This window comes from Crocodylus porosus, unplaced genomic scaffold (genome assembly GCF_001723895.1).
Source record: "Crocodylus porosus isolate Cpor-Errol unplaced genomic scaffold, CroPor_comp1, whole genome shotgun sequence".
Classification (NCBI taxonomy): Eukaryota; Metazoa; Chordata; order Crocodylia; family Crocodylidae; genus Crocodylus; species Crocodylus porosus.
The window spans coordinates 11,018,162-11,045,548 of NW_017728916.1; the positions used below are offsets into that span (position 1 = coordinate 11,018,162).

The window sequence follows — 27,387 nt, forward strand, 5'->3', positions numbered from 1 at the left end:
ACCAATATTAGTAAGTCTGAAAGATGCCCTTAGGAAAGAAATTAAAAAAAAAAAAAAGAATAAAGAGGCAGCAAGGTGCTAATTAGCTTTCCTAGTTTCTGCAGGTGAATCTGAAACACCATGGATATAAATTGCATCATTCTCTGTGAACTGCGGAGGCAGAATTATTCCTGGATACAGAAAAAATATGTCCACAAACAGCAATAAATTGGTCATAGCCCTTGGGTTAAATGCAAAACTGGACTGATGCTTTACAAAATCCCTGGTACCTACATGGACTAGGATCCATTGGTCAAAGCTGCATCAGGCAACCTGCTCACTAGACCTATCCACTAAACATCCATATTCAAGAACTATTTACCTGCTTCATACTCTCAACCTCCACAAATAAATGGCAATCTGCTTTGGAAAGTTTTGGTCTGTGATGCTTAGTGTGGGCATTGTCCAAGAAGCCAGACCCAAACCTGTTTTGTTCTGCTCTTTAATGAAGAATACAAGGCAGTCACTTTGAAAACTTGGCTGTGAATAATTTGTTTCCCAATGCTGCAACTTCTGCTACTATCATACTTTTTTTGGCAGGCCGGTTAGGGAGTTTTTCAGCAATGCAGTCATTGTTACCCAAATATCATTAAGGTGATTGCAATGCTGGTCTGGATAATACACTACTAGAATGGGGAAGAAAGATGCCAGGAATAAGTTTACTGTAATAGAATTAAGTCAGCCCTCCTCAGAAACTGCAGCCCTCTAAAATATTTATCTCAAATCTCATGGATATATAATGCTCAAATGAAATTATTTTTATAGATTTCTCAACTGCATCGCTTCCACAAAACAGATTTCTTAAATTATGGATCTCTGAAAAAACATTCTTCCCAGGAAAAATGATGCTCTGATGTTCTCATGAATCAAACAAACTCAGAGCTCCCGAAACATGTTTCTGCCCTCAGGCCAGCAATGCTGAAGAAGAAATACTCTCTCGCCACAAATCTCTCAGCTTGGCAGCATAAACACTTGGAAAATGAGATATAACCTAACAGACAGCAAGGCTGGTCACCCTTTCCTTTATCCTGGATGCTTTCCTCTGAATGTGGATGCCCCACATGGCTGCTTTTATATCTTTGAGGGTAAAACAGGTGCTTTTCCTACGTGGCCTGGTAAAGAAAAGTGCTCAAAACAAGAAAATACACTGGCTGGAAAAAATATACTGTGTTTAGACATATAGTCTGGAATTACTGGTCTCCTCTTGCAGCTGGTAATGTGCCTATGACCTGAAAAAGTTTGACTGAGCATAAGATGCTGAAAGACACTCTCCATATTGGTATGGTTCAATCCTCCAACCTCAGCAATATCCAGTGTGGGGGCTCAGCCCCAAATAGCTATTTGTTCGATTCTAACACTCATGTCCAATTATCATTCATTAAGAGCTAGGCATTTTATAGGCACAGAGGAAACCAGAAATGCTTCTCCCATGGAATACACTGGGAAGCTCATGATCTATCCTGAACCAACTGCATAGTACCAAGCAAGTCTTGCTTCTAGCATTTTTACTCCAACGATTAGCCTCGATACACTTGATGAATTTTGACAAGACAGAGTGAAGGGACCACAAGGAAAGGTAGCTCCAGGACACAGAGAAGTCATGGATGATGTCTTCCAGGTTTCTTTTTTTTGTTTCGGTTGGCACTTGCTAATAACCTATGGGTGCCCTGGGACATCTTAGGACATGCCCTGAATTTTACCATGTTCTATTTCTTATTGACATTGCTTTAGTGGAATGAACCCTTGCCAAAGGAGGGAAGGTAGCAAGACGAGGAGCTGCCTATTTAATACATGCCTAGGTACCCACCCAGGTAGTCAGGTCATTGGTAGCACTGGGGTGTTCACCTCCAGAAGCAGGACACAGGAGCAGGCTGCTTCAGGGGAGGCCAAGAGAGGTTGGTCTAACCAAGAGGCCTCATGGCTTTGGTGCTAAGAAGCTTGGGATGACACCTCCCTCTCCCACGTGGCCTGGGAACAGGGTTTTGCTTCTTCACATTTGCAAAAACGATGTCTAAACCACAGTTTAGACTAATCTGCATGTCTAAAACACATGGGGTGTTGGGTTCATTCTCTGTTGGGAATCTTCAAAACCAACAAGGGCCCTTTCGATTTGCATGGCAGTAGCCAACAGCACCCTGGGACTATTAATAGCTGAGAGTGGGTTACTTTGCCTATTAAATCAAGAATGTTTTCTCAGTTCTGAAAGGCAAGTTTGCTTTGTGAGGTGAGGTCCTTACTTTCAGAAAGTGCTTAAAGCTGTAGGAGGAGGTTTTATCATATCCATCTCCATGTTCTTCTCTCTTCTTACAGAACACCAAGGCTTTCTCATACAGGAAAAGGTGCCTCTGCATTGGCTTGAATCGGGCCAGGTCCTTCATTTTTGTGGGGCCTTTCCGGTGGCCCACCCAAACGCTGAAGGATCCTTGCATCAATACTTTTCCAAGCTCACTCAAGTCTCCCTGACACAATAGATAAAAGGACAAAATGAAATACATGCACACAAGGTGGTCTGTTCAACATCTGCATAAGTTTGAGACTCCTTCCCTTCCTCCTGGGATGCCTGACTCATTTTATAATTATCCAGATTAACTCACCTCATATCCAGTTATTGAGATCTGATGCATAGAGTCGTTGACTGACTTGAGTAAATCCAACATTGCAACCAGAGCTTCTTGCAACTCCTGAACTCCATCACAGCTTGTGCTGTATTTCAGCAACTCCTATAATCAGAAATTGAAGACCATATATGTTTTCACTTCAGCGTAGCAGACTTTCTCCATATCCCTCAAAATGGCTATAGCACAGAAGACTACCTGCAGTAGGTTTTTTTAAAAATTCTTTGTGGGGGGGCATCACATTTTCAGTAGACTCCATTCAGACAGTTTAAAACTCCAGCAATATTTCACATTTAAGGCTTATGCAACTCTAACGTTGATTAATGATTATCCATTAATTTTAATGAACCTCCCGCTCCCAAACTGCAAAGTCTTTCTGTTTTAAAAAACAGGCATCTGAATACCTTCAAAAGCAACTGGTATTTTGTTAGACGTTGTACTGGTTTGAGCAAATAGGAATCCAGCCCAAGTTTGTGTTCTAATTTTCTTTGGCATTCCTGTAACCAAGAATTCATATTAAGTCAATACGACAACAATTTGGAAAAGTCATTCAGGTTGGGCGACTAATATGGATAACTTGAAGGCCCCTGCTACACATGATATATATTATGCAATTAACTGATGAATCACGCAATAAATTTAGACCAGCCATATGTGCAAAGTAATTATCACAGAATAAAAATTACTATCCAGCTATAAAAAGAGCCAACCAGTTACAAACGTAGCGACTGAAAATGTGTAGCACTCTGTAGCTGGTTTCTATCCAGCTTTCCTTTGAATGTGCAGCAGGGCTCCTAAGGCTTTAATTTACAGAATACCTTGTTAAATCAAACAGCTCATGGTGCTTTATTTAAAAAAAAACCCCAAAACTATAAAAATGAATATTTTATAGTGCGGGTTTTCTATACTACATGTGTACAAGTATCCAAAACTAGTATCAATGGAGAGTTTCGTCCATGCATAGAGCAGGGAATAAAGTAGGCTGCACAGCAAAGGACTCTGCCATTGCATTTAGTGGGAAAAAAATCCACCCATGATAAAATAGGCTTGGCACATGAATAATCAGCATACCTGAAAGAAGGTGCTCTCTGAACATTGCCTCCACAGAGCTTCTGACCGCGGCTTATTCTGACAATATTTCTCATACATCTGAAAATCTTCTCGCTGAGAAAGGAAGAGCCAGTCAATTTTTAAAGACATACACTGCACTTCTATTTAATTTTTACAGAAGAAAATGAGCACCAAATGCTCATCTTATCTTCAATTGCAGTTGCAAATTGGAAGAATGTATATTTAAAAGAACCAAAGGGGACAAGAAGGAACAGCTACTCCCCAGTTAGGAGGCGCTTGGACAGCAGATGGGATTTGTTGCTGTTTGGCCCCCTTAGTCTACTTCTACGAGAAGCATATTGTTAAATGGACGTGTATAGCAAAATGCATGTAGCCTAGAGTTTTGCACAACCTGGGAAAAGCTGGTCTTCCATCGTCTATTTTAAATATGAAGATTGAGAAACTAACCCTCTCCAAGAAGCAGAAGCCCACTCTTTCTGGTGCTCCAAGGCAGTTTTCTACACTGTGCAGAAAAATTCTGTAAATGGTTGAGAGAGAGACTGCAATGAGACTGTGAATAAAACAGCACTTGGGCAACCATTTTTTTTTTAAGGGAAGCCAATTTAAAAAAAAACAAGGAAATGTGTTTAGTATTTTACTTGTGATGGAAGTCGTAGATCTCTGGCATGTTTCCGAAAAGAATATCCTTTCTGTTTCTTAGGACAGCTGGCATGAGAATGATCATATCTGGGTTATCCATTTCGCTTCTGTAACCCTGAAGAATGCAAAATGTATCCATTGTTACTCTTTTTATAACCTTAGTTTATTGGCCTATTAAAGAGATGATGGAAAGTGATATGAATACAATTTCAACAACCTTCATTTTGCTACAGAACATTTCTTATCTATGTATTTTTAGTCCCAGCATCTTCTTAGTTTCCCCGGTTTCTTCCTTTTCGTTCTTCCCACCCCATGCAACAGGAAGGGCTTGCCCCAGCTTCTGTTGGTACCTGATACTACCATTTCATCTCATGGCAAGAGGCTACACAGAGCAGCACAACCTGCTCCAGTACCCATGGAGTTGAGTCTGATGCCTCCTCAGCATCAGTCTATGGGAGCACGGGGCCAAAGATAACAGCACAGAGTCTGGGAGATGAATGCAGATTTCTTGCATGGAAGAAAATTGCTCCCCTATTTGCTGAAACATTTAAAAGTATGGTAGCGTATGAAGAGTTTGCAAAAAAAGGCTACATACTGATAAGACAAACATTTGCTCCTAGCTACGGCACAGTAGAGGAAAAAGTCCCGGAGGAATATTTGTCTTGGTTACACATGTCTGTTGTTAGGAATGCAAGACACATGACTGACAACTTATTTATATGGGAGAAGTGATTACAGGTAACCTTACAAGGTCTGAGGCACTGGGAAATCTGCAAACTCCTAGAGATCAAATACCAAAAATCAATGGGCCTTTTTCACTCTTGCACAATGCAGTGTCTGAACACCAGGGTCTTTTTCTCCTTGATTCTTGCTGCCTATAGTTTTTTTCTTCTCCTGGTTACAGTGTCTGCTGCTTGAAGTTGGCTGCATTTTCTAAAAGGGAATCTTGGCTAAATAATCTGGCACAGCAACGTAAGGGACAGCAGCATAAATGGTTATAACTTACTAGTAATACAAGTATAGATGTGTATGCTAAGATTACATTCCTACCATGCTGCAAAAGTATTTTAGTACCTCTGGAAAGACAAAATAACACCCCTCTCTCTCCCTGTTTCTCTAAATTCATCAAGTGGAAGAAGACCAAAGAGAGCATTATTAGCCATCAAGTACAAGGGACAGATTCTGACCATGGAAAAAACAATCGTAGCGTCCTTGCACACCAAAAAGCGTTGTACACAACTGAATGCATCGTGAGGCCCACCCACTGCATCTCTTAAACCGGTTTGCAATAAGGAATTAAGTAAAACAAACACCTGACTGGGGTCATCTGACCCCAGACCTGTTTCCTGCCCAGGGCAGGGGGTCAGACTCGATGAGCTGCTGAGATCCCTTCTGACCCTGAAAATCTATGAAATCTAATTTATCACATCCCACTGCTTTAAAATGTGGATCCTTTAATACAAAATTGCTCATAGGCAATACCAATGGACCTTATATTAAATGGGAATTTGCTTCTGAGTTTAGGATACAACAGGCTCATAAACAATTTTGGAAGATTAGACATGTCAGTGTTAACCGTGACCGCCAGCCCTTTCTTTAAACTGCTGCATTTCATGAAGGATCTAATAGGTGTCTCATGAAGGATTACAGGATCTAATATGCTCCGAAAAGAAGAGGAAGGGTAGCTTAGATGTATCCATCCAGGGCATTTTGCATTTCTATGTACTCAAATTTCCACACACACAACTGCAGCCTATATATATTTCTGTCCGAACCATTGATAAATTTAGTTACCAAGACACTAGTGTGTGAACAGAAGGTTTTTCCTACATTACAGATGAAAGGTGTGTACTGACACAGACTGCAGATGCAGATGTCGGCTGAATAAAAAATGCCAGGAGACAACATTCAGGAAGATTCCTGACCGCCTGGGACATGGCAATTTAGTAGAAATTTGCCAAATCACATTCTTGCTTATTTGGCAGTGGCAGGTACCTTTTCATCAAACATATCAGGGAGCAGTAATGATGAAGTTTAAAGACACTCACCGTCAAAACAGTGAACAGTTCTTCTACGTATACTCTCTCAGTCTCTATTAGCTCATTTATGACATGGCTAAAATAAAGAAGAAATACAGATGGAGTATTTCTACTTGTATCAGTAAATTTAGCCCACGATGACGCGAGGTGAGAATGAACATACCTACAGTTAACCCTACTCTCAGGCTGTGCACACACGAAATGTTTCTAGCAGGGTAATCAGTACCCTAAGCTCTAACTCACTTGGGCCTCAAACAGACTTCTTCACAAATACCTACCAGAGAGAGACAGTTAACAATGCCCTTAGCAATTCTGCACTTTCTCAGCTCAGCCACTGCAATGGAAAGACACGTCTTATTAATGGATGTGCAGTGAACTCAAGACTGCTTCTCTGTCTGAGTCTAGGGCAGGCTTACAACTCAGCCAAGTTGTATTCAATTAGCCCTGAGTGGTAGATTAGAGAGATCTAATATTAACAATACTTAATGGTTAAGTATTGTTGGGCTTCTATTTCACAATCTTTTTATTGGGCTTCTATTTCCCGACATTTGTCCAAATGTGTTACTTAGATCTGCACTTGCATCCTATATGCAAGCTTCCCCTTGTTCTACATACAAACCTTTCCCTTGTTCTTCCTGGTCATGCCAAAGTCTTACACAAAGAACAGAAGTCTTTTCTTACTCACAGACGCTCTTCTGAAACTATCCCATTCCCCTTTTTCCCCTCATTTCTTTTGACTACCCTAGCACATGCACTTTACGATTGAGTTCTGAAACGTTTCCTTCTGCTGAGATACTCTATATAGCAGGGGCGGGCAATTATTGTAGGTGAAAGGCGGCTTAACGAGTTTTGGCGAGCTGTTGAGGGCCGCATGGGTAGCCCCGCCCCTTGACAGGTGCCCTGCCCCCGGGTCACCATCTTGGGACCATAAGTCCCACCCCTTAAACTTTGCCACCAAAAGTCCAGACACGCCCCGGAAGCACTCTGTTTGGGAAGGGGGATTGCCATTTTGGAATGAGGAAAAAACCCCCCAAATTATATACGAAAAATCAAGCAACCACAAGAACATATTTTATTTAAAAAAACCTATTTTTGCCCTGATTTGTGTTTGCATTGTGTATCTAGAGAGGATTGCAGAATAGTTCAAAATGAAGTCTTACTCTTGTATATTGTGGGGGTGGCAAAGGTCAGGGGCTCCAGGAGGCTGCAGTGAGGGGGAAGAGCCGCTTTACCCCCCCAGCAGTTTCTGCCTGCCCGGCGCTGCTGTTTAGTATGAGCAAGCGAGTCTGGAGCAGGCACTGGGCATGCTGGGCCGGGGCTGTGCCACAGGTCCCCACCAGTACCGTGGGGCTGGGGCCAGTGGCAGATGAAAGAAACTGTCACTGCCTGGTCTGCTTAGAAAGGCAGTCAAGCCATGAGCCACCCCAGCCCCACTGTGACCAGGGAGCAGCTGGATGAACCACAGCTGGACAGTGCCTGGACCAGGTGGATCAAGGGACCTGCTGTGGGCCAGACAAAGCCCTGATATGGGCTGGATCCGGCCCATGGGATGTATTTTGCCCACCCTGGTATATAGTCTAGACCAATCTGTGGTACGTGTATCACCAGTGGTATGCAGACAACTTGTCAGTGGTACGTGTTACCAGATTTACTATAATTACTTTACATGACATGCAGGGGTGCAAATGGTACTTAAGTTTGGTGCTGGTGGTACTTAAGGTTGTATTATTTTAAACTAGTGGTGCACAATCTGTCACAGTTTAGGAACTGCTGGTTTAAAGAAAAATCTACTAAAGACTGCTTCCTTCTGTGAGCTACAAGTCCAAACCAGGCTCTGATTTTGCACTAAAAAGTCTTTCTATATACCAGATGTTTTATAACGTGCTGTTCAAATGATATATGGAACAATACATACCCTTTTAGTGTGTCTAAGTTGTCTTCACTGTCTGAAATAAATGAATGCAGCGAATTCCTTTTTTCTTGATAGTCATGCATTACTTCAATCTGAAATGGATATGGTACATATTAGAGACGTGTACATAGATCGTACCTGAGGCGATCTCCGATAAGAAGAACACAGAACTACTTTGGGAAGTCTTCTGGAATTACATATGTTGCATGTTAAGACATTCTTTACATAATGTCTGTGCTCAGTTTAAAAATGAGGGACAGTCCAGGAGCAGCCATGTTCCTCCAATGTGATCTTACAAGCTAAAAACACCAGTTGTGCTTGGTGGCATAGGGGGACCATCTCTTTGTTTGCTGTACAGAGCTCAACAGACTCCTGGCCCCTGAATGATGCTCCTGGGTCTAAGGGTCATTTGAAGGCTTAATTCCACAGGGCATGCATACATATGTAAACGAGCCGTGAAAGAGCCATGTACATAGTCTAACGATGCCCTATATACTCAAGCCTGCGTTCAGCTTGAAAGGGAATTTTGCATATGCTGATGGGCTTTGATAAACTGAGTCTGAGTGGGCATGTCTACACGTGCATTTACTGTGCAGTCAATTTACTGTGCGGCAATTTACTACGCAGTAAGTGGGTTTACACCAATGTCTATATGTACAGGCGTTAAAGCGTAGTAACACTGTGTGTGGATCGACTCGAAACTAAAGTTAGTCCAAGTCGGTCCACTCACACACTGTTACTGCGCAGTAAGGTGTCTATATGTGTGTTACTGCATGATGCACGTATCAAATTTATACCCAAGTCGGCATAAGTCACCATATTTACTGTGCAGTATGGGCATGCACGTGTAAATGCCACCCATACTGCACAGCAATTTTTAGTTAATGCGCAGTAATTTTGGTGACTGAGCAGTAGATCCATACATGTAGACGCACCCAGTGACAAGTATTTTTGAATTTCCTATTATTTCATAAGTGGTTTAGGTAAAGAACGGAGAATGATTGAGATATGGTAATATAATGGTACCAAAATTATTAGTTACCATAAATTCACAACAGCCACAGGTAATTATAAAGTATAAAGCAAGTATTAGGAAGTATATGAAAAACCAGATAAATTGCTAACTGCATAAAAGGACTGCACATTAAAGTAGCAGTGATACTGGATTTACATTAAATGGCAAAGGTAGCAATAATTGCCACTGCATGTAATATACTGATAATAAATATTCAAATTATTTCTATTAAATTATAGTCCAATATTAATTCAGCTATTAAAAAGATAACTTTTCTCCCTCTTTTTTTAATAATCGCTTTCCGATTCCAGCCTAGAAACAGGATTACAAAACTACAAAGTTAAATTATTTAAAAATTCAAATCCCTGAAAAATGAACTTTATGCAGCTTTCTGCAATAAAGATGAAAGGAAAATTAGTAAGAAGAATCCAAATAGTCATGAGAGTTTTTCCCTATATTACAAGTCTTCCCTAGTGACAACCAGTGTGCGCGTGTGTCAATTTTATTCTCCCTCTGCAACAAATCCAAATATCATGATTTGGTATCTTAGCTTGTGTCATTTCTATCTATGCCAAGTCTAGATTTAGGAAACAAATATCTGCAGTATGGAAAAGCAATTTTTGGCTTCAATCCGGGGAAGCTCTAAGTTACGCACTTTATGCATGCGAGTAGTCCAACTGGAAGAGTTCATCAGGGATTGTGCGTATAAAAATATATATGTATTATATATTTATCCCCTTACATATATATGTATTATATATGTATCCCCTTAAAAACAGGATCTATGTTTAACCAAATTCTGGAAAAAAAATGATTTGGAATCTTTGCATGGAAAATCTCCGGGTTCCCAATAATTTTTACCTTGCGAGAGCTTTGAGATTTTCTTGACGTTTTCTTTCCAGGGAGAGAGAGATCAAATGAAAATTTCAAACTTGAATTAAAATCCACGCCTTGGGTAGAAAAATGTACAATTACACAATGTATAGGTACAGCCAAGGAAGCATTTCAGGAAGAAATTAAAAATAAATCACGAGCAAAATCTTGAAACGTTCAAAGAGCGAATAATCAATTAATTAATGCTACTGGCAAACTGAATGAAATCTAATTGGGAGACAAGAGAGACATCTTCAAGTGATACCAAATATGTTGTTATGAGAAAGAGAATGAAAGCAACAAGTCATTTGCATATAAAGTAAAAGCTAATCAGGCACAAAGAAACATCCTTCCAATCAGGGAAAATTGTAATTCAGACAAAATCAGTTAAACTTTTACAAGTGATAAGAAATTATACAAATCAAAAGTAACACATGGGTAGTAGAGGGTAGTACACCTGGAGGGTAGTAAAGCACTGAAACAGGCTACTCAGAGGTGGTGGACTCTCCTTCCTTGGAGGTTTTTAAGACCCAAGTAGACGAAGCCTTGGCTGGGAGGTAGCTCGGGCTGGTCCTGCTTGGAGCAGGGGGTTGGATAGACGTGACCCTCCTGAGGTCCCTCTGGACCCGCATGTTTGTGCTTCTACCACTCTGATTATACTTTAAAAACTTTGTTCATAACTTGGTCATACTCCTACAATGCTTGTTCATACTCAGTGAGTATAAGCTAACCTAAGTCCACTGGATATCAAACTGCTATGACAGTTCTCACCATTTGATGGCTTTGGACATTTTTACATGCATTTCTGATGTGGTGCTGGGTACTTTAATTAGCAAGCCACACTAAATAAAAGCACCCGCGCATCATGTGCATCGGTATCACCACGCATCCCCGCACAGAAAAAATGGTGGTGGGGCACTTTGAACTAAAGTGCATAGATGAGTTGTATTTCAAAGCGCTTTGCACCATCTTGTCAGCATGGAGGCGCGTGGCGAGGCTGATACTCATGATGCACGAAGCTGCTGGACTGCATCAATTTCCGTGCTCGAGCAGGCTCCCCGCATGTATGTAAGAGCCCCTTAAGCTGAATGTTAGGGTTAGAATGTGATCAATATGGTTCAGATGCAACCAAAAGTTTGAATCATTCTGGTGAGAGGGGAATCTGAAAATCAGTAGCATGAAGGATGAGAGAGAGAGAATTTTCCTAAGAAGTCTTATAATATCTTACGCTTTTTGCAGCTTATTATTGGATACGTTTGGTATGCTAATTGAAGGAAGAAGCAGCCTACCCCTTTGTACTGACACAACACACAAGCAAAACTAACGAACATCTCCAGACTCTACTGTGTTGGGCATCCTTAAGCTTGGGGGAGAAAAAAAAATCATTTTGTCATTCCTATGGATTTGCAATGCTTTATATCACAAGGTTAAATGATTGGCTGCAGTGATCCTTGATGATTAAAAGGAGTCAATCCTGTCAGTCTCTCCCTTTAGTAAATTCAGATCAGTTCCTAGGGAGACAGGGACCAGACAGGATTTTTATGAGAAGAGAGATTTCTCTCTCTTTGGCCTGAACCACACACAAATCCAAAGATGAAAGGCCACTGTGATACAGGTGGAGATGGAGATGTATGAGACTCTGAGACAGATGATGAAAAAGAACAAATCTTCCAAAGGCATGCAGTACCCACATTACTTACAACTGAAAGAACAAGCCAATGAAAAATAAAGCTAATTAATGAAAGCTCTTTCAATAGGAATAGATGTGTATCTGCAGAAATGAGTCCAAAAGGACCTGTCTCTAGACACTGTACAGTTTTCAATTGTATTTATAGAGGAGAAGCACCTTTTATGAAGCAATGAACAACAGATTCAGGGGAAACAAATTGATGCAAAGAAATAGAAACAGATATGGTGAGAAGGCACTGTTCCAAAATAAAAGGGCGATTGACACATTACTGTTTCACCAATGCCCTGCACACCAGGACAGCGGGCAGGAAAGGCGCACTGGGTGGCTCGGTCCTACTGCGGAAAAACCTTGCAAGCCAGTCATTAATGATGGAGTTTACCGGGGGAACTGTGTCGCCTATTGGTGAGACGTCTGCTGGGGGAAAAAGATCAATGAGAGGATTTTCAGCGCTGAGTTTTCGGCAGTTGCAGCTCAATGTTTCTTTTCATAGCATTAGAGAAAAAAAAAGACAATGCCAGCTAGGACGGCACCCCTGTGACAGCACTGAGGACTCCTGGGCTCCGCCTGATATCCTCGTACAGTGGAGGTACACATCCCTGTCCAGAAAGATGCCCAGGAGAAGCGATTCTGGGCAGCACAGGATCACTCTCCTGTGGTCAATGCCACATGTTCCAGGACAGCAGCTGCTCAGTCTTCGGGGGTCTGGGGAGCATAATAGAGTCTGGGCCTGGTTTTTCTTTTTTGTTTAAAAAAAAAAATAGAAAAAATAGCCATGACGTGGTTCACCCTAGTGCAGCTTGTGGGCATACAGCTCGGCTGGTGTGGCCCATGAGGAGTTTGGCTCCCAGCTGCTTACAAGCTGGAAAACCCTGGAGACAAGCACCTGGACAAGAGTCCACTGCAAGGCACCCAGTGGTTCTCTTGGTGCCAAGCACATCATCCGTATCTCTTTTCATCTGGGCTGCAGCTTAGTCACTGGCCCCTGTTATATAGGTAATTAACTGGTTAACTGCACGATAAATTTAGACTGGCCACACGTGTCAAGCAGTTGTTATACAATTAACTGGTTGACTGCGCAAGAAATTTAAACCAGCCACATGGGCAAAGCGATTATTACATGATAAAAATAACTATCCAGCTATAAAAAGAGACTAGCCAGCTATCAAGTTAGTGCTTGAAAATGTGTAACAACTCTCCAGCTGGTCTCTATCCAGCTTTTGTTCGAATGCGAAGCAGGACCCACTGTGACATAGTCCCAAATGGCTCTGTCGAGCGGAGGAAGCTCAGGCAAGCACACTCAGTGTGCTCTTGCAAAAGAGACTTTCTGCAGTGAAAAGCCAAAACAAAAATGGCCTTGTGGGACTCCAGGCTTACATCTGTCTCAGTGGCTGCCATATCACATACACTTGTTCTAGATGCCAAACTATTCTCCTAGCCAGCCAGCCATGTAAGCACGATGTGGACAGCAGGAATTGCACCGGGCTCGTTTCTGTCTCCTAACAGCTATATCAGGACAAAAGACACTAAATCTTAGTGCACAGCAGGATACTGCCTTTAGCTTTTCCCTGTGGCAACACCTGCGCTATGCCGGTACACAGATCTAGCCGAAAGGAGCTTTGTAAGCCATTCTGTTCCCGAGCTAGAAAAGAGAAGAGTACACAGCTCATTTCTTCTGCAATGGGCTGCATCAGTGCTGCATTTCTTCTGCAATGGGCTGCATCAGGACATCCTCAGTTAAACTGATTTGTGTCACCAAAGTGAGCAGGTACAACCGAATCCGCATGGACGCGACCATGCCGAGTGACTCAGTTTCATTTTTTACTCCCGCAATGATCAGGGGCAAACTAACCTGATCGGGGGGTGAACGCCTGAACTAACAGGCTGTGGGACAGCTGCCACCAAAACAGGTAAGGAGAAAACTACCCTTGTTCCTCCCTCCTTTATCCTGCCCTATACAATGCTGGACATGCTGCCTTGCCTTTATATCACCTTGCATTGATTCATTGGAGGCTGGATACATTTTAAAAGCTTCTTTCCTAAGAGGTAACTCTAAAGTGCATGTGCCTCAGCGCTACCTATAAAGCACAGATTTGCATATCCACAAGTTTCCTGTGTGCAGAACTATCTTCTTTACACAGGCAAAAGCTCTATACATTTTACTCCATGCTCTATACATTGGAGCACCACCTGCATTGCACCAAGCAGTCTCATCACTCTCTGACTTCAGGAGGAGATTTTAATAGGCATGGAGGAAGCTCAGGATCTCTCTGGATCAGCCCTCACTTCTGCAGCTGGGACTTTGGTGGTAACATCACAAATTTAGTTTAATTACGGGCTGTGACTGTCATGCGGACCATCTATATGCTTCACTACATTTGAAGGCTTATAGTTTTCCCAAAGAAATCTTTTAAAATGAGAGCTGAGTGACACCAGCTATTTCAGGACAAAAATGAAAAGAGGAAGTCCTCATCCTCTAAAGAAAGAAAGAAACAACAGAAGGACAAAAAACCCTTCCTGCTTGCAAGTCGGATGATTTCCATCCAGGATGCAGCGTCTGCGTAACTCAAAGCACTCTCAGTACATCCCAGCATGAATCTTTGTGACTATACATCATAACAGTTGGCTTAAAGCCATTTTGATGTTTTGTGTCAAACTGAGGCCTTATTAAAAGGAGCTCTGGCATGATATCTCCAAAGACGAGCCTTCTGTCTTCTCACCTCTTGCAGGCGTGCATATTCCCAGATGCTTGATCATGTCTTTCAGGGTTATGATTAATGGAGGAGACCTGCACTTCACTATTGATCGACTGTGTTTACTTGCAAAATGTTAAACGTTTCAGGGAAATGCATCAAACAAGTCCAGCCAGATGGATGACGGTCCCATGAATGCCCGCGGAAAGGGTGACAGGCGCCACCTCTCCCTTCTTGAAAGCGAAGTGTTCACGCTATCACTTTTCTATCTCTACGGCTCAGAGAAGGGAGCGTGTGCTTTGATTTTGATATATTTAAATTCCACCTAGATTTTCCGATGGCTGATGTCCAAGAGGCAGTAGGGCCTAATGAGCAGGACTGTGAACCAAGAGTTAAGAACCTGGGGCGGTCTGTTCCTAGCGCTGAGCCTACGGGTGACGTTGGGCAAGTCACTGCACCTGAATCTTACCCTTTTCCCATCCATGACTGCCCTGTTTAAATCATAAAATGTTCAGAGCAGAGACCCTTCTCAATCTGTGCATAGGCTATGCCTAGCATAACAGAGTTGAGGACTGTAAAGCTCTACCCCAGCATGACTAGTATCAAGATAAATATAATTATCTGAAAAATAAGGTGCATCACAAATGATTAATTCCTTACGTGCTCAAACTGCAGGCAGACAGACTGCAGGATAGATGATAATTCAGTGCAATCTTGGACCGTGATAGATAAACGCTACCTTGGACAGCTGCTTAGGGCAGGACACCGCATTTGCTAAGGATGGACGTTTTAACACCCACAATCCTCATGTAGGTTGGATTGGCCCTCTATGAATATGCTGTGTCATCATCCCAGTTTAAGGGGGAATTCTCAAAGGAGTTTAAGTGATTTAAGGGCCCAATGCCTTTTAAATGTCTGTGGGATTTGGGTGCCTTGTTTCCTTGGGCTCCTCTGGAAGAAAATCTCAACCGAAATCCCTATCAACTGCAACTCTAGGTCTGTAGAGGATATGGCCACTAATTGTGATAGGTCCTTGTACTTTTCCCTAATTCACTACCCTTGTTTGGCCTTGCAGGCTGTGGGACAACATGGGAAGATTGTACAATATCCACCCGAGCAAGGGATGAAAATAAATGTTACATCACTAAATCTGACCGAACCGGCCTAACCCTAAAAAAAGCCTAGGAAAAAGTTTCATTACTGTTTCTGTGCATTTGCTGTGCCCATCTTCAACCAATCTTTCTATAGATGCAAGGAAAATACCGTAAGCCTCCATGACTTCAGAGTTCAGTATTTTTAATATCCCTGGGGTGTTTCTTCAGCTTAATTTATCACTATAAAACACCTGCAGTGCTATAGCACCCATTCCAGCATGGGAGAGACTAACGCACGCAATAGGGATTTTGTACATGGGACCTCCAAGCTTACATTTCTGAGTGTTGTCATAAGATTAGACCTTAAACCTGATTGACAATAAATGCACTCATGAACATTTAATATGGCTGATGGTTTCCCATGGACCATATGATGCAGTTTGCTGGCCCTATTCCTTCGTGGCACGGAGCAAAAAAATAAACATTTTAAGAGACCAGAAACTTTGAAATATTTTACCATGTTTGGGGGAGAACAATGGTGATTTTGATCTTGGTGGGTTTTCGGGGCGGGGGGCTACTAGCTGGACAGGGCGCACGTGTTTATCCAGCAGCTTTTTGAAGCAAGCTTGCCGATTCTCAAACATACTCCGCACGTTCTCAAGCTTGATCTGGCATGAGTGTATCTGACTCTGCAAGAAGAGAAACAGACTCCCGTGAGCTAATTGCACTATTTTTTTTCACTTTCACCCTGTAACAGAGATGCTTAAAAAGCTGGTGATATGGCAAGTTGGCTTTTTATTTTATTAACATTAAAATTTTTTTTAAAAGTGGACTGGAGGTGGCGTTACCTTGAGTTCAGGTGTTAAAATGGACTCGAAGTCATAGTGCAAAGTTTGGGGGTCATAGTTTAAATACAGGGATGAGCTTTCGAGGAATTTTTCTATGTCCTGAAGAGCTTTCTGGGCACCTTCCTTAGATTGGCATTTATCCATTTGCTGATTGGCTAGAAGATAAGCTCCTTCATCACAGCACTGGAGAGCCTGATAGAAGTAAAGCAAAGGAGATCAAACAGATTGGGGAGTTGAATCATCTTATGAAGCAAGGAACAAATGAAAAACATTTTCATCCAATAAATTTAGCATCCACAGGTGCTTCCTTTTGAATTTGGAGAAAAAAAAACCCAACCAAAAGCTAATTAGCCACATCAGAAATCTACTTGACTCTTCTGCGTTTCGATAGCAGGGATAAAAGCCTGATTTTCCTAGAGAATGACTAGACCCCTAGTGCAGCCAGCCAAATTCTCCTCTGACTTCCAGTAGCACCAATTCAGTGGTTGGAAAATTACAGATTCACTGAAAATCTCCAATTCTCCTCGTACTTCCAGTAGCACCGATTCGTGGTTGGAAAATTAAAGCAGCACGACACAGTAGGAAGATCCACTGTCCACCGCAGCATGATTTATCTCACTCTGAGAACGGAAGTGGCAAAGCACATCATTAATTGCTGAAAATCCCAATCATTAGCACAGCTAGACTGTGGGACTCATTGCTGAGATGAGATTGCAAATCAAGAAGGAAAAGCATTTTTTTAAAGAATTCACTATTATGTGGTTGGGGAGAACTGGACATTCTCATTAGTCACATTCATAAGGATTCAGAAAACAGCTTGGCAGGAATATTAAGCCATATGTTTAATGAGGGCCGGATCAAGATCTAACTGATGGGCTAGCAAGGAACTTGCATTGCAGGCCCAGTACTCTTCAAGGGGTCAAGCCCTGCATCCAAAGCAACTGGTAAGGGCCGTAGGTGGGACAGGGCATCAGGCTAGATGGGCCATTGGAGTGACCCGGTCATTCCTATGGTCCTATATAACCCTGTGTCCAGCCAGATCAGTGCTACAGTAGAGCACACGGATGAAAAAAAAAAGGGCTGCTTAAGTGAAAAGCGTGGTACCCGCTAAGAAAGAATGGATGGGTCACAAACCTGTTGCCGTTGACTCTAAGCTCACATCAGCCACATGCCTTCTAGCTTAAGCACCATGATTACCCCCGACTGAATCGTCAGTGCTAATTATGATACCGAAGAGCTCTGCAGCCACACGACTCCACTTCTGGGCAGGTTTACCCGCCAACCAGTCATTTATTTTACTATCAATTATGTCCCATCTCTACGAAGTAGTGACAGTGAGAGCGAGCTGGACTTCATCTGTAAATGGTTTCTTTACTTCATCGAATCTAAAAGCCTCCTAGGGAAGCTACCGTCTCATGGTTGCATAACTAATGTCATGGTTAACCATAATTACTGTTTTGTAATGACACAAAAACCGCGCTTTGGGGGCGCTGGCCACTTCAGTTAATTGAACTTTATTGCAACCTAATCCTAGTAAAAGCAAATGGGGTGCCAAAGAGCTCCATCTTCTCCTCCACTTGTTCAATGTGAATATAAAACCCTTGGTAAGATAAACAAGGAGGCAATACCCAGTTCTGCATCTCTCTTTTCCTCAACAGATCTGGCTGGCACAGGTGAATGCCTTACTTGGTACTGGGTATAGCCGGTGGCACAGACGAGAGCTCATGGGCTGAACCTAAGTCTGGGTAACAATGAGGAACATTGATGGTGTTACGCTCAATTTTGGATACCGCGCTCCTGGGGAACTGCTGGGACCCCATCCCCAGCTGCTGTGAGATGGTCAGAGGCAGACGTGGCAGGGTAGTCTGGTTTCCTACATTTTACTCCATGCCAAAGACCTGCCTTTTGCAGTGCATGCTGGAAACCCAATCTGCATGACACCGTGGCATCCTGCCATGGGGACACAGCCCAGCTGGAACTCCCTGGATTAAAAGACAGAAGACAGATCCTGGCAGAGCATGTTTTATGTGGACGTCCCCTCTCCTGGGATGTCCTCCTCCACTTTGGTGTGAAAGAGTCTGGATTTTTTGGTTTTTCATGAGCATAGCAAGGCCACCCTGTTTGGGCAGGTGTTTGAAAAAGGTTCAATGATGCCTTGGTCCTTGAGGAGGTGTAACTCAAACATCTGCGCTGTGCAACAGCTATTTCAGTTCTCTGGATCTCAAGCGATCTAGCTATGAGAGCAGGAGGGAACCCATTTTCTCTCCTATTCCTGTAATGAGATTCAAAGCTAGTTTTCCAGGTCCTCAGAAAAGCAAGAACCTGATGTGGGGACCACATGGGGAACGACTGAAAGGGAGGGGTGCCAAAGCACCCTCACAAATGCATGTGCACGTACACCCAGGCACACGCACTCAGAGCAGAGGCAAGCAAAATTCATCCTTCCTGAGTCTATACCAGGGTCTTTGACACTAACATCATAAGGACTCAATTCTCTGAGCTTGCAAGCTTCAGTCCCTTCGCCAGTGCTCACAGGAGGTTTTTGACCCTTTATAGGAATCACCCATTACAGGACAGAGGCCTGCACAGCAAACCTGAGTTACAAAAGCAGAACGCTGTTTCTGCAAGACCTGGGTTTCATACAGTTTGCTTCTGGCTAAGGGGCCATCGCTATGGGACATCCACATGCCGCGCTGCCCTTGCTCTGGGCTGGGGCATGGCACTTCTGATTATTACCTGCTGCAGGCGGATGTGTAGCTCCAAGGTTTTCTGGAGCCGGGCGTGCTTCCTCTTGAGCTCATCGGACACAACGTCGGAAAGGTGCCGCAACTCGTTGCATTGCTGGCAAATCAGGTTCAGTGCATAATGGTGACTGGCTGCTAGTTGGTGTCCATGCAGGATTATCACCTGGGCTTTACCGATCTGCTCCTTTCACAAAGAGAAGGGAAAGAGAAGGATTCGAGCCTGGTTTTAAGGATGCCACCCAGTGCACAATGGGGCAACACCTGACAAATGGTAACATGCATCTAAAAGTGTCATCTGGTATCACCCACTGTCAGCAGAAGATGCAAGGAAATACATACCATGTGAAGTGGTCAGCCCAGTTCTGCATTCAGCCTGTACCTTTAGAAACAGGGTGCTGCCAACCCGGGAAGACAGCTTTGTAATGTGTTTTTCTCATTCAAAAGAAAAGAAGAGAATCACTGCAACAGGTTGGTTCACCCATGCAGCTGGGCCCATGCCAAGATGGCCTGGGGTATGATGCCATCATTTCATTGATGATTGCACAGAGGAGGAATTAAGGACTGCATCTGTGGCCCAGTTCGATGTGTAACCTTCTGCCCTCAACTAGGCCAATGCAATGGTTGCATCTTCTCTCATCTTGACCCGACACCGGGAACCTTTCTCCTTCGTGCCCTGTCTGTTTCCCTGCAGCCCTTCTTCAAGCTCCCATTTCAGAACAGTCTTCTTTCAAATGGTGGATAAACCCCAGACTTCCCCACTATGCTGAATTAACCATCGCTAGGACTTCTCAAGGAGCCTAAGGGAGTTATATACCCAACGCCTGTAGGTTCCCTTCCACATACAAAAAATAAAAATGCGAAAAATAGATTTCAACATTTTCATCATGGTTCTAGTCGTTGCCTTTCCATGTCTTCACCCACACATGCACCTTGGGACAGGGGCTTGTCTTGCTTTTCGACCTGTCTGCAAGCTTCATTGCCAAATGATTGCATAAATCATTCTGCCCCATGTCCAGCCCCTACCCTCAGCCTGCTCTAGGCAAAGAAATTTGCCTGTTCTGGATTTTATGTCCAGTCGGCGACTTACTTAAAATAAGAATAACCAAATGTGTTGTCACGAGGTTTTTCATTTGATCTGAATGATGCTCTCCAGAGGTAAAAGATGAGTGAAATCCATACACTCAGCTACTGCCTGCCAAGTTACAAGAGAGCAAGGACATTTCTGGGAACACGCTCTGCCTCTTGTTAAAGGAGGGCTTATTGGGTTTCATTGGTAGATCTATCATTTGAAAGATTATCTCACCTGAGCCATATCATCTAAACTCCCCAAGTCTTTGAGCCTTTCTTTTACTTGAGAGACGCTATCTCCAGTATCAGGCAGGTCTGCTTGCCGGTCCATTAAAAATTCAATAGCATTCTTGACCTAAAAATATAAAGACAGCTGTTGCAAACTGATAATGATGATAAGCATAGCACTCCTCTCTGATCTAAAGCTGATCAAACTGTAGTTAAGATTGCTCAGGGAGACAAAGTGGCAGTGCAAGGAAGTTTGACTTAAAAAAAAGTCCCAATACACCCCGCTCTGGCAATCCTAAACATGATGCCTGCAATCTCTTTGGTTGCCTCCACGAGTGTCAGGGGAAGGTACCATCTCATCATACCTCTTGAAAGCTTTGTTCAAACTTCCACAGCTGTAAATACTGCTCCATTTTTAACTGGTGCTTTTCCCAGAATCCATCAAAAGCAGTTTCCATCTCGTGCAACTGAGCAAGTAACCTAAACAGCAACAGACAAGGGTAAGACAGAAAAGAGCGGGCAAATCCAAGACAAACAGAGTGCAAGCCCCCCAGATTCCCTGAGAAGCAGGGACTCAGAGATCAACTTCCCTGAGTTAGGGGATTTGGGACCTGGACTTTAAGCCCTGAGCTCATTTCCAGCATGTAGATAGAGGCTGATGCAGATCTCAAAGGTGACAACACTTCTCTGTCTTATCTCTCTAATCGATGGCATCCAAGAGCCTGGTCTCTGAAGGCTCCAAGTGTATCCCCATCCCATTTTACAAATGGACAAACCAGGACGCAGCAAGGTTAAGGCACGGACCAAAGGTCTGACAGGCATTTTGTGGCAGAAACAGGAAAGGAGCAGAATTGTTATGGTCTTCCTTGTTATGACCTTCCCTTTTCTTCTATCAACCACGTATTCTTAAACCATAATATCTTAAGGCACAATAACGTGTAAGTTCCCATTTCAAGTCAATAAAACACGTAGACTCTGCACTCACCGATTCATGGTCTCCCAGTCCCCGGGTCTCTCACGGTGCTCTTCTGGACTCGGCTCGTTGCTGTCAGGCTCTTCTAAGCTACTTAACAGCATGTTTCCTTCTTTTGTTACTGTCATGATATCTTCCTGTACAAGGCAAAGCACTTCTGATTAGGGCATTGGCAGTGATCGACTGTATGGTTTTAGGGAAAGCCTTTTTCCATGTCTCAGTTTGCCCATTTGTACAACAGGAACACTAATGCCTACTAGGCCGAGCTCATACAGAAGTAAGGTTATGCCAATCATTGCTTGCAAAGTGCTTTGAAACCTCTTGCCCGGAAAGCAAAATTAAAGTCATATGCTGGCTGTGTCTCATCAGCCAGTGTCCTAATGTAAGCGCCCTAGGTAGCACATTGTATCACAGGGCACAAAACATTCACAGGTGACACAAGTGTGTGCAGAAATGGCCTGATCCCACTTACAAGAGCCCGTCATTATGGGTCTGTCCACTGTTTTGTTATGAACTCATCCGACATGGGTTAAAAATGAAACTTTCAGCCTTGGCAATCTGTTGGCATCAGATTAAAAATAAATAATCTCATTCTGAGCTGGACCCAGCCCAAGAGTAAAAGTTGTATTTATTTCCAGAAGGCAAGAGGTCAATGGAGAGGAGGGAGTCAGGCTAACAGTCAAAACCAGGTGGGACTGGTCAAGTGGGCTGTACGGGACGTGACAAGAAGCAAAAGAGCAAAGAGAATACGGGGTCAGTAAAGTCCGAGGTGGGGAGTTGAGATCATTGCAGGGGCGTATAGCGCCCAGCCTCTTGATACTTCTTCTGTCAAGAGGAAAAGCGCTCGGATCGGGCTGAAGGCAGGAGAGGAGCTATTCCTCCTGGCAAAATATGCATGCCCAGATTAAAGGGAACTCAGGACCGGGCTGAGCCTCCTGGGCTATCGGGCAATCATTAAATCTTCCAAGTCACCACGACAAACTCTTATTCAACCACCTGGTGTAAAACCCCAAACCTCAAACACCCGCCAGCATGCAGTAGGTAAAAGAAGGGGAAATGGGGGCAAGGCTGATGTCCTGCCACTGCAATGATGTAGGGAAAGGCCCTTGTTTCATACTACAGATGCAGCCAAAACTTTCCATGGTCTGTGCCAATGTGGCTTGGGGGTAAAAAAAAAAAAAAATCCTTCCTGACCCCAAATTTGGCGATTGCTCTAACCCGGAGCAGGAGAGCAAGACCCTCCAGCCAGAAACCTCTGGATTTCCTAAGTACCAGCACCTCAAACCCTAACCCTTAGGTGTGGCCAGGGTCTCACTGCCTCTGAGACATCCACCAGTTTAACAGCGAGGGAGTTCAAATACTGGAAAGGACTCGTTTCTTTACCGGGGGGGCAGGCACATGCATCTGCGTTGCAGCCAGTCTCCCTATGTTAAAACACCACAATCAGCAGTGCTACGTGCACCGCCTTGCATTCCCTCCACACTCGAGGTGCATATTGTCAGACAGCACTTGTATCAATCCAACCGCGATGAAGGATGATATAAGGACAAAAATCACATCCATTTTGTGACAAGGTAGCATCACGGAGGATGCAAAAGGAAACGAGAATTATGCTCTCAGCCACAGGTGGCTGATATTTTATTTTGTCACATTTTGCTCTCCAAAAAACCGCTAAATCCTCCTTTTGATTCTGGAGCATTTCTCATTTGGGAAGATACCATAATCCAACTGTCAAGAACTGTTGGACAGATGGCAATTTGAGATTTTTCTTTTCAGTGCAACAAAAGGGTTAAGTTCTTAGTTATTCTGTTTAATTAGCTTCTGGTCTTTTCTTTTTTTTTTTTTTTTGCATGATATCTTCTGTGATTTCTGTTCAGTATCACAGCTACAAAACAGCTCGGATCTACCGCATGTGATAATTCATCCACATGTTCAGGAAGCTATGGCACCAATCTGCTGGTTGTCATGAGAGCAATGCAAGAATCTCATGCCATTGTTGTAGTAATCTGTGCACAGTTTCTCTTCTAGTTTAATCTTTCCTATTCTTGAAGGGTGGGACGGGTGGGGAAACAGGCCATATTCTGTTCACAAACCAAAGAATATTTTGATATTTAAAAGCAATGCATGAGATGCTAAAAAACAACAGCTGACTTAGACCAAATGAATGACGGAGCAGTGCCATGCTTTATAGCCCGGATATGTTTGACTTCCCCGCACACAACAGTGGGTATTGCTGACCTATCTATATTTAGTATCTTATCTGCAGTATGACATTAGTGACTGATATTTGCTTCACTGCCTTTGGATTTATTCCTGAGCACAAAGGTTAAATCAAACACAGAACAATATAGTCGCTGGTGTGTTATATTTTAAAAAAGGCAGTTCTGTTCTCTGTGTCCGAGTTTGTGTGCATGGATGCATGTATTATATATGTATAAGCTACCACCAAGAACTATAAAAAATACAAAATATACTCCATGTGGGTACATACATATGTACACACACACACGCATATATATAAACGTATGCATACAGTATCCTAAAAAGACCATAACCTGGAAATGGCAAGATGCAATCAATGAAATATATAAACTTTTGGATTAACCCTGCATCTCCCATTGCAAACATAGGATCCAGTCTCACAGCCCTCCCTCATCAGAAGCCCCACTGACTGCATGAATTGTCCGCATAAACGTACAAGGCTTCAAGGTCTGTTCTGTCCAGAGAAACATTCAGCGGTAAAGATGATAGCCTGGTTGTGCCAGACGCTGGTACCAAAAACCCTTGTAAAATTTAATTTTTATATCACAATCTCAAATCACTAAAACAATAGCTTTAAATACTAAAGAAACACATGTTGGTTTCTATACAATAGGGGGACTCTGGTTAAGATACAGTCATTTTGCCCACCATATATTAGCTCTCTCCATCAGCCTCTCCAACTAATGCAACTTTCATTAAAAAAATCACTAGGGTAGAGCTGGTGAGAAACCAGACTTTGACCCATAAGGCCTGCAAAGATTTGCAGACTAGACCATAATAGCTCTGAGACGTACAAAATCCCGAAGCAAAATGATCTTCTCGGATCTCCCACGCTACTTCTGTTCTCCTCTGCATAAAACTCCTATTGCCACCCATGAGAGACGGGCACATGCTGGGGGTTGGCATTCATCAGTGGAAGATGCACAGACCTATGAGGAAAGTGCTGCCCTTTGGAGCTGACATAGTCCTTCCATAATCCATCCCCGGAAACCACGATGTAGGACAACCGTGCAACATAGAGTCAAGGAAAAATAAGACCTCTTTTGGAGTGATACCAAACTTGGCTCTTAACACTGCTATCCAGTAAGCAGCTGGGAGCTGAAACAGTTTGCTGGATGTTGGCACGCTAGCTCTTTGAATGAGTGAAAGGAGAATATAAGCATAACATACAGAAATAGCTCTACTGCACTTCAAGTCATCTGCTGGCACAGCCACATACATATGGGGGAAGGAGGAGTGCGAGGCAGACAGAGCAAACAGTCAATCCGACCTCAGAAGTTCTACCTGGCGTGGGAGAAGTGACTGAGCGTTTCCACTCAGACCCACCTTGAGCTGGCAGTATTTTTCCGTGCGCAGCGCCAGGATGTGTTCAATGGAGTACACGTCGTCTGGCAGCTCGGTTTCTGCCAGCTCCGTCCCGAATGACTGTAACATCTGTGCAATATCCTTCACTGTTAGTGCAAAGCTCTCGATGGCCTGATGGGAGATAACGACTGCAATCAACCGGGCGTTCGGAAGACTCGACGAGCTTACGAAAAACCCATCGAGGGCCAAGGCTGAAAATTTTGAGAGCCCAAAAGCTTGCTTACACACATGGAAAGGGCAGTTTGCACTAACCTGTGGCACACTAGCTGTTGTGCCTGAAATAGTACACTGAGACTATGGGTATGTGGCCAGTTGGCTCAGATGAAAGTACAAGTCTACTTCTATACAAGCAGGGCAAGCGAGCGAGTACCAGCTACGGATGCCAACATAAAGGGGGTGTCAGCATGGCCCCCACCTCCCCCCGGGGATCTTGGCTGTGGTAGGTGCAGCCCTGTGCCCATCAGTGTGTGCACGTGTGTGTCTGTCCATCTGCCTGTCATGGGAGGTAGAGCCCTGTCCCTGATGTGAAGGGGGTAGACAGAAGGCAAATGGGACATCAGAAGCAGCCCATGGGGAGCCCACACCACCATCTGTCCCCTGTGCTGCTACAAAGGGAGATCCTATCCCTTTCCCCAACTTTCTGGTAGTTGGCATCACTTCCCCCTCCCAAGACACTGAAAGAGCTTGCTATGTCTCTGCACACAATGGGGATTTTTAACATGCTAAACACTCGGTACTAGGAGCAAATATTGCTTGCTCCTTTCGTGTCCCTTTTACTTGGCCTTATGCACTGTGGGATCTTTTTTTCCTCCCTTGCATCCCATTGAAATGCATGTATCAGAAGCCAGCTAGAAGCAAATGAAATTGTGGAACTGGAACTGAACTTCCAAATTCCCAGCATTTCCCTCCTTTTATCACCATGATCCATCTTTTTTTTTTTTTTTTGATACTCAGCACCATTTGCAAACTGCTACCATGCCACCAGGCTGGTCTTCCCAAATATGAAGCAGCTGAGGAAGATGGGTTTGATTACAGGATTAATACCCCAAAATGAGAGCTGTCTCCTAAGTCCTCCAAAGCAGGTGCGCAGCACGTTTGCAGCTTACTGGGCCCAGTCTGCAGCTACCCAGTTTGAGGTGGGGAGCTCAATTGTGGGACGTACTGAAGGGGGTGCCCACAGATATGAAGTAGGGAATGTCAGCAGGTGGTATAAGGCTTGCCAGTCATTAATGGCTTTGCAGGTCTGGGGTTTCCCTAATATATCAAGGTTATTGATGGTACCTCTATTTTTGCTCCTTCCTGTCCTGTCGCATCTTCCATGAGCTCATGAATAACAAGGGGATATGTCTCTTGTTCTCCCAAAGGCCAGGCTGAATGTTGGATTTGACAAGGTCAAGGCAGAAAGGTTTATGATGGCAGGATCCTTTCATCGAACAAGAGGTGTGAGTTCTTTAAAAAGGAGATTTGCTCCTTCAGGCAGCGCAGAGATCAGCGGCGGCATCTTTCCCCACATTGCTCTGGTACATGCAGTTTACCTGCAGCTGATGAAGCATTTTGCCAGACACTCGGCTCATAGAAAAGAGCAATCCTCTAAGCAGCTACAGAATGACAGCGGAGCATGATCAGGGACGCTGAAAGCAAGACAGGGCCATCTCTTCACAGGGTTAGAGGCTGATGAGCAATGTTGGCCGCATATCATATAGCGCCATGGTAGGCATAGTATGATGTCGTGTGAGCAAAGGGGAAAAAAGGCTGAAAGGGACAAATCAGAGACTTTCAAAGTGCTCCGAGAAGCCGGGACCACTGCCAGAGGTCTGCAGTCAGGGCAGCTTTGTCCTCTTTGAGAAGAGGGGCTGTATCAAAGAAGAATGGAAAAAAAATCAACTCAAACCTCAGGAACCATGTGGCTATATTAGCCTTAGGGCTTATACAAAGATAGGAAACAGCTTGTGAAGAATTAATGGATTATTTCACAAGCTGTATAAGAAATAGCACAGTTCAGGACTATTTCAAGGAAGCTTCATGAAGGATGAAGCTGGGGGCTGTCTGGCTGGGCAACAGCTCTGCAGAAAAGGACCTGGGGGTGACAGTGGACAAAAAGCTGCATACAAGTCAGCAGTGTGCCCTTGATGCCAAGAAGGCTAACGGCATCCTGGGCTGCATTGGTAGAAGCGCTGCCAGCAGAACAAGGGAAGTGATTCTTCTATTCAGCACTGTTGGGG

The 27,387-nt window shown here is 43.6% G+C and overlaps 1 protein-coding gene across 1 annotated transcript in view; it reads right to left on the reverse strand.

Annotated features, from left to right (window-relative positions):
- The window catches only part of MCF2 (MCF.2 cell line derived transforming sequence), a 70,662-nt gene that overhangs the window by 21,359 nt on the left and 21,916 nt on the right, over window positions 1–27,387 (reverse strand). The window contains exons 7-22 of the mRNA XM_019536176.1: window positions 25,127–25,276; window positions 21,551–21,675; window positions 20,931–21,045; window positions 20,573–20,692; window positions 19,262–19,453; window positions 16,526–16,717; window positions 16,195–16,366; window positions 10,192–10,280; window positions 8,319–8,407; window positions 6,413–6,479; window positions 4,364–4,479; window positions 4,173–4,242; window positions 3,726–3,818; window positions 3,059–3,151; window positions 2,634–2,759; window positions 2,277–2,498 (exon numbers count right to left, since the gene is read on the reverse strand). Coding sequence (XP_019391721.1) covers window positions 2,277–2,498; window positions 2,634–2,759; window positions 3,059–3,151; window positions 3,726–3,818; window positions 4,173–4,242; window positions 4,364–4,479; window positions 6,413–6,479; window positions 8,319–8,407; window positions 10,192–10,280; window positions 16,195–16,366; window positions 16,526–16,717; window positions 19,262–19,453; window positions 20,573–20,692; window positions 20,931–21,045; window positions 21,551–21,675; window positions 25,127–25,276 — 2,031 coding nt within the window. The remainder of the gene's footprint in view (window positions 1–2,276; window positions 2,499–2,633; window positions 2,760–3,058; window positions 3,152–3,725; window positions 3,819–4,172; window positions 4,243–4,363; window positions 4,480–6,412; window positions 6,480–8,318; window positions 8,408–10,191; window positions 10,281–16,194; window positions 16,367–16,525; window positions 16,718–19,261; window positions 19,454–20,572; window positions 20,693–20,930; window positions 21,046–21,550; window positions 21,676–25,126; window positions 25,277–27,387) is intronic.